The sequence below is a fragment of the Drosophila simulans genome, chromosome 2R, assembly GCF_016746395.2.
Source record: "Drosophila simulans strain w501 chromosome 2R, Prin_Dsim_3.1, whole genome shotgun sequence".
Taxonomy (NCBI): domain Eukaryota; kingdom Metazoa; phylum Arthropoda; class Insecta; order Diptera; family Drosophilidae; genus Drosophila; species Drosophila simulans.
In genome coordinates this window covers 13,179,865-13,192,169 of record NC_052521.2, presented here as the reverse complement: position 1 = coordinate 13,192,169, position 12,305 = coordinate 13,179,865, and the positions used below count along the sequence as shown (strand labels likewise).

The following is a 12,305-nucleotide window of genomic DNA, read 5'->3' as shown; positions in this document are numbered from 1 at the left end:
ACAGACCCGCACACACACACACTCGTCTACCCACTCACAGTAGGATATATATGTATGTCTGCATTCAAGCGGATGCACTCCCTCCGGTCAGAGGGAACTGTACTTAGGCTAGAGGAAGCTAAGTGTTTAAATTATTGTATCGATTTATATACATATTTACCATACTAATTAAAGTTAATGTAACGAAACGCAGGATCAGTAATCTTAGTTCAATGGTAATCAATGCTCGATTAGCGGATGATCGCGCTCCTTGAGGCGCACCCACAGTCCGCCGGAGGCTCTCAGCGTGATCCGGAAGGTGGCCGCAACGGTGGTTTTTCCGGTTACGGGAAGCAGCTGGTAGCTACGCAGCAGGCGCGACACTATGGTCTTGATCTCCATGATGGCGAATCGATTGCCAATGCAGTATCTGGGTCCAGCGCTGAAGGGTAAGAAGGCGTAGGGATGACGGTTCTCGGTGTTCTCGGGCGAAAATCGCTCCGGCTGGAACTTCTCCGGATCGGGATAGATGTGGGCAAGACGATGGGTGGCATAGGGGCAGATGAAAACGTTGCTGCCGGCGGGCAATGTGTGCTTCGCCAGGCGAACCTCCTCGCCCAGTTTACGGGCAATAAGCGGGACACTGGGATACAGACGCAGTGCCTCCTTAATGCACATCTCCATGTAACGCATCTCGTGCAAATCCGTCATCGTTGGAGCTCTATTACTGTCCTCGAATATGGTCGCCAGCTCCAGGACACAGCGATCCTGGCACTCGGGATTCTGGGTCAGCAGGAAGAGAGTGAAGGCCACGGCGGCACCCACCGAATCCTGGCCAGCCAGCATAAAGGTACAAGCCTCGTTGACGATATCCTCCTCGGTGAAGTCCGGATTGCTCTCGGAGATCTCGATCATGTGGTCCAGCAGACACTTCCGCTCGCTATTACCATTATTATTGTTCTGGATTTGGCGACGTCGCTGGATCATTTTGCGTGTGAAGTCGTTGAGGCGCTTCTTCTGGTTAAGCTCATCGTTGGCCATCTTGGTCCAGTGGTAGATCCCGTCCAGCAGCAGCCAGGGTTGCGTGAACCGCGCAGGCATCATGATCTTGCCCTGGCGGAACGGCGAGTCCTCCATCATGGCCACATCCTGACCCCTTTTCTTGATCGGCACACCCAAAACGGCCTCTGCAAGTCGTTCAGGGATTAATTGAGGAATTATAGCTTGCTAATCCCCTAGAGACTCACCATTTAGTATGTCCAGTACGCAGTTGTTCACGTACTTGGCAATATTTATTTCCGTGCCCACGGCTTCGGCATCCAGATTCTCGTACAACGACTGCGAGGCATCCACGAAGGTGTCGATGAACTTCTCCAGCAGATTGTGATGAAACGCTGGCTGGATGAGCCGACGATGGTTGCTCCACTTGGAACCACTGCTGGTTATCAGCCCATCACCCAGGAAATTGTGCATCAGCCTGTAGAAGAAGACCTTGTTGGTGTGCTTCTTCGAGGAGAGTATCACCTGCAGATCCTCCGGCTCCAGGACAGCAAAGAAGGGAAAGAGCAGCACCCAGATCCGCACCAGAGATCCATATAGATCGAAGGCCTTGCCGGCACATCTGCGCATCACTGTGAAATGGGATTCATATTAACTTAAAAGGTAACCTTCACCAAAAGGTTTCTTCAAGGATCTTACAGTCCTTATCCGTGACCAGCATGCAGTTGCCCAGGAATGGCAGCGATGGCGGACCCGTGAGCCTCAGCGAGAGCAGCACCGATCTCAAGTAGCTGTTCAGGGTGGCGTAGAATGTGTAGATGCTCAGGCTGATCACCAGGAGGATCAGAATGGAGCACAGCTCCAAATTGGTGGTGCGCTCCAGCTGTGGGGACGAAAGCAAACGTAGATGCATTGGGTCAAGTTGCGTGGATAATTGCCCGCCTAGGTCAATATTTGGTTTGCTATCGAGAACGCGCAGCTCTTGAACGCACTTCATCAGCTACGCACTGCGCTCACATGGAGTCTAATTAACTGAGGGATCTGGGAGCACTTAGGCATTCGAACTTGGATGCGAGCACTTGCCCTTGCCGCGTGTCGCAAGTTTTCGGCAAACACACGTTATCGTAATCGCAACGAAAGTATAAGTTATGTATCTAACTGCGGTGTGAATTGCTTGGGCCAACACGGCGTATGGGCGATGCTATAGGTACGTGTGTGTATCCATAAGATCGATTAAAGCACCACACCGTCCATGTGTACGTGTTGCTTTGCTTTGGTTTTTTTTTTGTCTTTTTTGGGCCATTCGCGTCGATGTTTCGTGGTGCAACAGGTTACACGATGAGCACAAAACATGACAAATGATGATCACCGGCCAAAAATCCAGGGACAGCCTTTTGTTGCCCACTTCCCACACCTGTCGTCGCCCCACACCCTCCCTTCCTCCACTTACACCCCCCCAAAAAAAACCCCTTTGTTTGGTTCTGGACGAGTGTGACAGCCCCAACACCATTAGCCAAATGCGACTGGCTTCAGGGCCAAGTGAAACCACCGGTTGGTTAACTGACTCAGATCTCAATGATTAATTTATTACGGGCAAGGAATCGGCAAACGATCGCAGTTGGTCATCATAAAGTTTATCCAAACATCTATGGGGGAACATGCCATTTAGTGGGAACTAGTAGCCGGAGTGATCTTACCATCGGTTCCTAGTAAACTAAGTTAAAGAGTAAAATAATAGGTAATGGGCGCTGCTAATCCTCCTCAGCCACCTCATCCTCGTAGCCCTCGGGCAGGGCATTCACCTCGGCGTTGTGGAACAAGCTGCGATTGCCATCTCCCCATGGGAATCGCTTGGTCCGGCGCCTCAAGTACTCGTACTTGGCGAACGGCTCCCGCTCCACGTGCTTGTGTCCGGTGAAGGCGTTCGCGGCGCACAGGACGATGGCCGGCAGGGCCAGCAGGAAGGTGACACGCTTCCACAGACCAGCTGTATTGGCGGGCATATTGCCCATGAGCCGGATATCAAAGTTTGGCATGTATCCGCACAATAACTCGACTTATTCTGATGCCTGCCTGGATGGCTAGCTAGCTTGAATTTGAATACTCGTACTGTGGCGATTTGAATCTGATCCGTAACACCCACGCCTGCTATTGTCGCAATTAGGAACTCTCAAGGGGATCCGAGCCAGCGCCACAAGGTCCAACAACCCGCGTATCGTTGTTTAATCAGCCCAATATTTGACCAGAAACCGCTGAAGCGTCCAGAAGGCTTGCGCTCCGTTCCAAGCGGCTACTTCTATTTTTTTTTCCTTATCGAATATTTCTTAGTTTCTATAGCTTATTATTTTTTTTTTTTTGGGCACGGCGTATCCATCCATCCAGGCTGCGAGGTGTGCAGAACCCGCGCCGTGTTTGCTCGCCAATTGGCACCTGGCCACTAATAGATATACATCATGATTATTTCCCACTAATTCCATAAGTTATCATAATGGTCTTCCCAAACGAGAGGCTGCTTGTGGAGGCACCAAGACCGCCCAAATCCAACGATCCATTGAGATTGCGGTTAAAAATGATTCAAGTGCAAGCAAAGTTACTAAAATTGGTGAGCAAATCTAGTTGAAAACTTGAACTTGAAAATGGGGTTTTCATAAAATTATTCAAATTGGTGGGTTATAGTTAATATAAATAAAAACTTGCACTTGAAGCTGAAGATTTTATATATTTACATAAAATGCTTCATTCATTGCTCAATTCATTGATAGATAAATGATAATTAAATAATAAGTTATAAGCCTAAATCATTTCACTTTAGTAATGAATGAATATGAATGAATGAATGAATGAATAGGTAATGAAATTTAGGTTCAAAAATTCTCAAATATTTGCGATCCTTTAGGAAATACACCTTATAAACTCTATAAAAATTCTTTAAAAAATCAGAAACGTAATAAACACCATATTACATTCTATTTAAAAGTTTTTCCTTTTCGTTTTTTAACTTTAGCTGTGAGTAATCCTTTTTATTCATAACATTTAAATATTTCTATATTTCTTTCACTCACCACTTTTTCCACAAACATTTTAGTCACGTATTTGTATTCCCTTGATATAGTCAATATATTTTGTTTTTATCTTTAATAGTTCACACAAGAGTCCTTGCCAATAGCACTGGCCCAATCCACACATAGACTCCACTTCGATTTGGGGTATATCCGTTTTTTGGTCTTATTGGCCAGAGTCACATCCGGCGACTGATGAGCTACGAGTGCGGGACCTCCGCCGGTTGGCGTCTATTTATAACCGATTTGGCCCGATCAAGCTCGGCTTGAACGCCGCCGAAAATGATGTACGTGCTAGCTACGTCGCTGGAGTCCCCGGATACCCGAATCCCCGATTCCCCGAGTCACCAAATCGCCGAGTCGCCGGGTATCCGCTAGATGCCCGAGTGTATCGAGTATAGGTAGTAATTGCCAACTAGTCGGCACTCGAAGTGCTAAGTAGCTAGAAGTGGAGATGGTGCTGGATGCTGGATGCCCCTGCCAAGTGGCATGGCAATCAATTATCCGTTTGCTGCTTGTTTGATGTATCCCTCCTCCGCCACCGTACCCGCTCCTCTCCTCCACCATGGAATGACAGACCCTTTGGGTTGCCAGTGGCACTTCACGCTCAACGATCTGAGTGGTGGGAATGGGGGAAGTCAGCGGGAGATCTTCGGACGCGTGCCAGTGGATCGAACTTTGAGCGGATATTCAAATGGCGCAGACGGGCCTCTTCACGTTGTTGATTACATCAATCATTTATGTTTACAGTGTAGTCGTCATATTTTGCACATTTACATACTGGTGCTTTAACGTCATCATAAATTCTACAAAATATATTCGGGATTTATTTCCGCGAAATTTTAACCTTTGCTAATCTTCAATTGTTTACTGAACACAAACGAATAAGGTTTCTTATTCATTCATTCATCATTCAGTATTCCTAGATGTGTTTAGTCAGTTAAGATCGTTATAGGTTTGGAAATCTTAGAAATCCAATAGCGTATTGGTTACTGATTAAGAGTTATTATCAGTAAGAATATTATTAGTAATTATTATTATGCCAATCAGCCCGATTAGGTTACTATTTCTTGTACTTTTGCTGCGGGTTCTCGTGCACCACCGATTAATATGGTAAATAAATCTCAGCCTGCTTTTCCGACACCACTTATCTGAAGACACGATTCCATGGAGCACTTGGAGATTGAGATTACAGTCTTCGACTAGACGTCTTCGTCATTCGGGACGAGTAAAGTTCAGTGGCAAATGAAATAGAGTCGATCGATGACTCAACGGATCGCTTTGCTGATAATCCCCATTTTGGTTCACCTTAGCTGGCCAGTTGGCTTTCTGGCCATTTGGGTCTTTAGAAGACCACCGCCCAGTTTATAATGGATATAAAACGAATTGAGCTGCCAGTCGTATAAACTTTACGATATCATTGCAGAAGTTTATGAAAATCCAAAATACCAATCATGGATGATCGCTAGATTCGCCATTTTGGTGATAAGTGATAAGCTGGCTACTCCAGCCCTATATAAGAGGCCCAAATCGAACCACATTTCAAGTTTAACCATGTCGCTACGTTTGGGTTTGTGTCTTTTGGCTGCACTTGGTGTGGTAATCCCCACGGATTCCGCCTCCATAAGCACCCACATTGTGGGTGGCGATCAGGCGGACATCGCTGACTATCCGTACCAGGTGTCCGTTCGCCTGGAGACCTACATGCTGCTCCACATCTGCGGTGGTAGCATCTATGCACCGCGGGTCGTCATCACCGCCGCCCACTGCATCAAGGGACGCTATGCCTCGTACATCCGGATCGTGGCTGGTCAGAACTCGATTGCCGATCTGGAGGAGCAGGGCGTTAAGGTCAGCAAGCTGATCCCCCATGCCGGCTACAATAAGAAAACGTATGTGAATGATATCGGTTTGATCATCACTCGCGAGCCATTGGAGTACTCCGCCCTGGTGCAACCCATTGCTGTGGCCCTGGAGGCTCCGCCGTCGGGTGCCCAGGCCGTTGTAAGTGGTTGGGGCAAGCGGACCGAAGAGGATGAAGCTCTGCCCGCCATGCTGCGCGCCGTTGAGCTGCAGATCGTCGAGAAGAGCACCTGCGGTGCCCAGTATCTGACCAAGGACTACACGGTGACCGATGAGATGCTCTGTGCCGGCTATCTGGAGGGCGGCAAGGACACCTGCAACGGCGATTCCGGTGGACCCTTGGCCGTGGACGGAGTCCTGGTGGGTGTGGTGTCCTGGGGCGTGGGCTGCGGCAGGGAAGGATTCCCGGGTGTCTACACCAGCGTCAATTCCCATATCGATTGGATCGAGGAGCAGGCGGAGGCGTATCTCTAAAAATGTGTATAGCTTCACAAGCCCAACGCGAACAAATTAATCGAACAAATTATTATTTTACCACAATAATAAATATCAAATGAGCATTTAGAAAACATAGTTTATAAAATATTTACAAATTAATATACGGCGTTTAACTCTTCATTTCAACTGGTTTTTCTAATCAAAAACATTTTTTATCTGACCATTACATTGGAATCTATAAGCCATTCTAGATGATTTATTTAAAAATAAAATTATTATCTAATTGCCATAGGTAAAGGTAGTTTATCTTGAGGCAGGGAAAACGTACAACTAACCATACATTTTATACTTTACGAAGTCGTTTGATTGCATCATTTTAGAATAACTCAATGCAGAAATTAAGATTTTGAAATATAAGTAAGTGTGGCTTGAAGTATCATTATTATTTATTTGTGACATATATTTGACTTGATCCAATTAAATATCCAGAATATTAGTAATTTACCGTTTGCAGATAGTTTAACGTATTCAAGTTACATTTGTTTAAATATTAAAAAATTAAAATAAATAAGAAGATACTGTTTTTAAATATTAACGGCTTCTGGTATTTTTCAGATCTAGTATGTACTTTGGTGGTAGACGTCGCTGGTATTTAAGCCAGTAAGATTCGGCCACACTGACAAAGAAAATATTCGTGAAAATTCTGCATACGGAAAGAAGAAAATTCGAGCAACAGAAAGCCAGCACAAGCCACAAAAATGTCTTTATTCGGAGCGTTGATGGGCGATTTCGACGACGATCTCGGCCTTATGAAGTAAGTACCAAATGGCGCAAAAAAAACTAAATAAATGCGGCTCGCCCCGCAGAAGCCCCATTTATTTCCATACGTGTGCAGCTAATGAAGCCCTTTTGGGGCGTGGAAAAACAGCCAAATAATCGCAAAACAAGGTGTAAATCAATAATTGGCCCATAGGCACACAATTAGGCCAATTAAACATATTTACGTGCCCAAAAATTAGCAATAAATAGCGTGCCAAAATTAACAGTAACCATCGGAGTGTTCGTGTGTGTATGTGTGTGTGCAGCATGCGTGAAGTGAAGACGTAATAATCGATAATTTGAATCGAGCGACCGCAGGAAAATGGAATTGGTGAAAATGCACTAGCAGACGTTATTTCAAAGGTTTCGCCCTGTCACTGGGCCTTCAGATAAGGCCCAACCGCAAAGTGACCCATGTATAGGCTATCAGACCCTATTTGATGTATATACGTAGGCTACGCTGCCTTTATCACTGTGCTTCAATATCTGGCCACAAGTCATTCGGTTTGGATTTGTTTGAAACTTAATTTCGGCTTAGTTTAAAATGAAAAGAAAACGTAAAAGCAAATCAGTCAGTACCCGTGCACAAATAGAGCTCCCGTAACTCGCGCATCAGTCAAGTATTACTAAGTTACTCATCTCTCGTTTGCAGCAACCACATGAACCACACTATGAACGCGATGAACATGCAGATGCGCTCGATGAATCGCCTGATGAACAGCTTCATGCCCGATCCCTTCATGCAGGTCTCGCCCTTTGACCAGGGATTCCAGCAGAACGCTCTCATGGAGCGTCCGCAGATGCCGGCCATGCCAGCCATGGGACTTTTTGGTATGCCCATGATGCCAAACTTTAATCGCCTGTTGAACGCTGGTGAGTATTCAATGGTCTTTTGACGTTAAGAGCACCATGCAAAACAATTGTATTTCAGATATTGGTGCCAATTCAGGCGCATCCTTCTGCCAGAGCACCGTGATGACCATGTCATCGGGTCCCGATGGGCGTCCTCAGATTTACCAGGCCAGCACTAGTACCAAGACGGGACCGGGAGGCGTTCGTGAGACCCGCAAGACGGTGCAGGACTCGCGCACTGGAGTGAAGAAGATGGCCATTGGTCACCACATTGGCGAGCGGGCACACATTATTGAGAAAGAGCAGGACATGCGCTCAGGACAACTGGAGGAGCGCCAGGAGTTCATTAATCTGGAGGAGGAAGAAGCCGAGCAGTTTGACAGGGAGTTTACATCGCGCGCTTCTCGCGGAGCTGTGCAGTCAAGACATCATGGTAGTGGCATGCAGGCCATCATGCCCGCCCGTCCAGCGGCACAAACCTCGACGTTGACCATTGAGCCGGTGGATGACGACGACGATGATGATGACTGTGTAATCCAGGAGCAGCAACCGGTTCGCTCCTCCGCGGGCCGCCATTATTCCACTGCGCCAACCGCACCGCAGAACAGGTGAGTGAGAAGGGATTAACGTCACATGCACACCCGAGTCCCTGTTCCGTGCGCGTGATTGTGTAGGATTAGCCGACTAGCATTTGCTGAAGCCCGCCCGATCCGAAGATTCCCCCAACTAACCACACCTCCTCACACACAACTGTTGCTAAATTGAAACGTTTGTATTTACTTGCAGATATAATTACTAAATCTAAAGTCAATACAGTATATTTTACTAACTATCCGATAAAACAGAAACAGAATTGCATACTATAAATTTCTGCTAATTACATTCCCAACTGCGTTCAAACGAAACGAATATCGAATCGAAATCATAAAATGCACAGAGGTAGGCGGCAACTTAAGCTCTCAACATCTTTCGTTTGTTCAGTTTTCGTTTTGCCCACGACTCCTTTCGTTCGCCATGATCTCACCCACTCACGACGTAAAAATGCTTCGCGTTGAATGAACTGGATCGCCAACTAGCATAGTCCCGACCCCCAAAAGTATTGTTGTAATCTTTTCCAACTTTTCTTCGACTCGATTCCATACTACGACAACTACCTACGACATCGACGCAGTGGCAACATTGCAACAGCAGCAGCACCAACATCCTCGCCAACAACCTACGATACAAGCAACGGAAACAACAATAACTACGTGAGCTCTCGTCGTTCGTACCTGCGAAATGGGCATGGGCATAGCCTGGCCACGCCGCGCCGCCCACTAAGGACACCCCCATCCTCGCCGCTGGCCACGGTGTCCACTTCTCCAAGGTTTGTTCAGTTGGGATCGGCAGGAGCCGGCAATGCGGGATTAACCTAGTTACATAGACTATGTTAGCTTCGAACCCATTTCTATCTGCTTGTATAGTCCTAACCGAAAAACGTCTTCGGACAGCCGAAGTTTGATGCCGGGGTTTTGTGGTCCGACAAATGGTTGATAATGCTTTTGTAACAGCGACGTTCATGATTTATTGAAACCAATACTGCTTATTCTTTTCGAACTCTACATAGACTTCATGGGTAGCAACGATCTTGATCTTGTAATATACCATTTACCCAAGTGTATTAACGACATATCGCTCTCTCTTCTCTTCTCCATCAACATTTTGTACTTTCCAAATCATGCAGAGATTGGCGTATTTATAATTCGCGGTACCCCCGCAAGTAGAGCGGACACAGTACCAAATACATAAAATGAAACCTATGCTAATCCAGTTAAATATCATAAGTAATCAAGTCAACAACGAGAAACACTCGACATTCGGCTGTCTTCGACGTAACTACATGCACTCTACTAACCGAAGGCGCCACCAACGCTACGATCCGCTCCGCTCAGCTCAGCTCCGCTTCATCGCCACAAGTACTTCGAACTTCGAACAGCAGCAACACCACATCTACGTGCCGTGCCGGCAGCTCAAGACTACGGCCGCAAGCTACGTGTAAGGCCGCACCTTCCCATACACATCTAACTCTCTGTCTGCATACTCGCATTTTGACCCGCCCGAAAGAGCATCGCCTGCCTATCCGTATAGCATGTAGACCACAATCTGCGAGAGCCACACTCGACGATTTACCACCACACTACGCGACGCCCAATTGGCCATCGACGATAATCAAAATTTGAACTATGTTGCTGCTGCTGTTGCTGCGCCACCACTAAACGACACAATGCGCGAATCCTACGAATCCATCACTCGCTTGCCCACATCATCCATCAATGCTCCCTTTGACCTTCTCCTCCTGTTAATAAATTTTCACTTGCGTTCGAATTGGCCTATGTACGAATGATTATTATGTGTACCTTTTGTTTTGTATTATGCCTATTCTAATGAATCGTTTCTGTTAATTAATGAACATTTGTTTCTGCTCCGCCAGCAGCATACATCCACATCCCTATGCCGCCAATCCGAGGCGCCAACAACGTGCCGTAAAACATAATCACACGGAGGACGAAGCGGCCAGCTCCTACAAGGCGGGCAAGCGCGGCAAGAAGAAGTAGTAGAAGCGTGATCATCTGTATGCCAACATCTTCCGCATCGCACACTCAAAAACACTAGGAAGCAAGCGTTTGGCTCTGTTCCATAGCAGAAAAACCAATTCAAATATTTTTAACACACTTCTTTACCAGTTCTGTCTTATCCTGCGTGAGTCGACCACAACGCCACACTAAAAAATGTACAACTTCAAGATGCTATTGATGTGCACGCAGGATACAGAACAATTTGCTTAAACTTACTTAAAAAATGTGACTATTCAACGCCGGAATCATTACAACACACTCTCTCACACCTAATCGAAAAATTCAATGAAAGTAATGGAATTATATATGAAATCGTAATCATAAGTTTGAATTATTTGATTAATTCTCAAGTTTTTAGATTTTGTTAGCCACTAAGCTTTAAATTATGGATGCCAGTTAGCGTGCAAATGAACACAATTGATTTGAAGGCTCCGAACGATAGAAAACAACAATTACCAATTCCCCAAATACATGTAATTCGTAAGGCCTAAGTAAATGTTAACGTGAATTTAATTAAATGGTAATTACATTATAATAGTAAATCCCGTGTTCTACTTATGCGACTTATAGAGAATTAAACGTATTAACTGACTAGTCCACCATCTCCATGTGCGTCTCCTCGGATTCCCGCCAATTGCGCTGCACCATCTCCACCAGCTGCTTCCAGAGCGCCGTCTGACGCAGGAAGTTGGCAAGGCAGACGAGAATAAAGGCCCAAGCCAGGCCCAAATAGTAATCCGTCTGCACAATGGGTTTATTAGACAGCGGCTCCATCTCTGCGCGGGTGAGGATGATCGGATCAATGGCCTGCGGATTCACAGTCTTCATATTGGTGTGACTCATTATGAAACTGGCAAAGCTGCGCCTTGAGTCCTTCCACCCGGGTTCGAATTTGATTAGCGGCCTGCCCTGGTGGAATAGCATCAGCGTGGGCAGCGAAACGATGCCGAATTCTGCATTGAAACGACCAAACTCATAGGCATCCACATAGGCGATGGGTAGCGTGGGAAAGAAATGGGGCAGCACGTTCACCATCGAAGCCACACGAGCGCACTCCAAGCTGGATGCGGTGCAGAAATGGACAAGTACACAGTTGCCCGGCTCGTGGCGCTTGGTGGCATTGCCTATGGGCTTAAGCAGATTCACTATATCCTTGGCACTGCGCATTATCAGCAGTTCCGGCTCGGATGCTGTCTCATTCTCCATATCCCGCTGCAGGCACTTCATCATGAAAGGTGGCTTTCGAACCGGAGGCAGCTGGTTCAGGTGCATAATGTGCTCGTCATCCGGGGCACATGTGTGTCGCTCCTCCAGCAAGGTTTCGAAGCTATAATGGCACTGGCCCCGCGAAACTCCCAGGGAATGCACCGTCAAATTTGAGAAGAGCCCGAAATACTGGAGGGCACTTAGTAATCCGGAGAGTTCCGCCTGGCCCTGCGCCGCGCAGAGCACTGTGTAAGTAGTACAATGTTACTGCTTGAAGAACTCGATATAAATAAATAACGTACAAAATACAAACAAGAGATTTTGGTTCATTTTATCCGTTGATTGGACAGCTGTTGAAATAGTTGGCTGTTATATGGCACTCGTTAAATACCTGGAAACTTCTTGGGATTGGATATACCGAATAGCAACGTAAACTGCTTGCCTTTGTTTTTGTAAGCAGTGCCCATTAGGTTGG

General features: G+C 46.5%; 5 protein-coding genes across 14 annotated transcripts; 2 read left to right on the top strand and 3 right to left on the bottom strand.

Annotated features, from left to right (window-relative positions):
• Nucleotides 1-8: 8 nt before the first annotated feature.
• LOC6734678 (probable cytochrome P450 4aa1) lies at nucleotides 9-4,276 on the bottom strand. Its single transcript, XM_016168172.3, has 4 exons — nucleotides 4,041-4,276; nucleotides 1,678-1,861; nucleotides 1,227-1,610; nucleotides 9-1,166 (listed from the first exon to the last, which is right to left on the bottom strand). The coding sequence occupies exons 1-4, from the start codon at nucleotides 4,056-4,058 to the stop codon at nucleotides 220-222; spliced, it is 1,533 nt and encodes a 510-aa protein (XP_016027870.1). The 5' UTR covers nucleotides 4,059-4,276; the 3' UTR covers nucleotides 9-219.
• Nucleotides 2,535-3,103, bottom strand: LOC6734677 (cytochrome c oxidase subunit 6A1, mitochondrial). Its single transcript, XM_044922429.1, has 2 exons — nucleotides 2,676-3,103; nucleotides 2,535-2,624 (listed from the first exon to the last, which is right to left on the bottom strand). The coding sequence occupies exon 1, from the start codon at nucleotides 3,012-3,014 to the stop codon at nucleotides 2,730-2,732; it is 285 nt and encodes a 94-aa protein (XP_044778364.1). The 5' UTR covers nucleotides 3,015-3,103; the 3' UTR covers nucleotides 2,535-2,624; nucleotides 2,676-2,729.
• Nucleotides 4,277-5,566: 1,290 nt separating the features above from the next.
• Nucleotides 5,567-7,152, top strand: LOC6734676 (trypsin). The gene is made up of 2 exons (XM_044922428.1): nucleotides 5,567-6,834; nucleotides 6,954-7,152. Exon 1 carries the CDS (start codon nucleotides 5,592-5,594, stop codon nucleotides 6,372-6,374), a length of 783 nt encoding a protein of 260 aa, XP_044778363.1. The 5' UTR covers nucleotides 5,567-5,591; the 3' UTR covers nucleotides 6,375-6,834; nucleotides 6,954-7,152.
• On the top strand, nucleotides 7,013-11,166 carry LOC6734674 (myeloid leukemia factor). Of its 10 annotated transcripts, none has more exons than XR_001600050.3 (6): nucleotides 7,013-7,152; nucleotides 7,810-8,030; nucleotides 8,089-8,617; nucleotides 9,181-9,375; nucleotides 9,733-10,043; nucleotides 10,483-10,647. XR_001600050.3 is itself a non-coding variant. In XM_016181851.3 (5 exons), exons 1-5 carry the CDS (start codon nucleotides 7,097-7,099, stop codon nucleotides 10,601-10,603), a joined length of 1,122 nt encoding a protein of 373 aa, XP_016027865.1. In that variant the 5' UTR covers nucleotides 7,013-7,096; the 3' UTR covers nucleotides 10,604-11,166. The 10 variants fall into 10 exon arrangements, 6 of the variants coding, with proteins under 6 accessions (XP_016027865.1, XP_016027868.1, XP_016027869.1 ...); XR_005543661.2 differs by having other exon boundaries at nucleotides 10,480-10,647; XM_016181851.3 differs by lacking the exon at nucleotides 9,733-10,043 and having other exon boundaries at nucleotides 10,483-11,166.
• Nucleotides 11,117-12,287, bottom strand: LOC6734673 (thioredoxin domain-containing protein 15). The gene is made up of 2 exons (XM_002081644.4): nucleotides 12,133-12,287; nucleotides 11,117-12,075 (listed from the first exon to the last, which is right to left on the bottom strand). The coding sequence occupies exons 1-2, from the start codon at nucleotides 12,158-12,160 to the stop codon at nucleotides 11,216-11,218; spliced, it is 888 nt and encodes a 295-aa protein (XP_002081680.1). The 5' UTR covers nucleotides 12,161-12,287; the 3' UTR covers nucleotides 11,117-11,215.
• Between the last annotated feature and the right edge of the window lie 18 nt (nucleotides 12,288-12,305).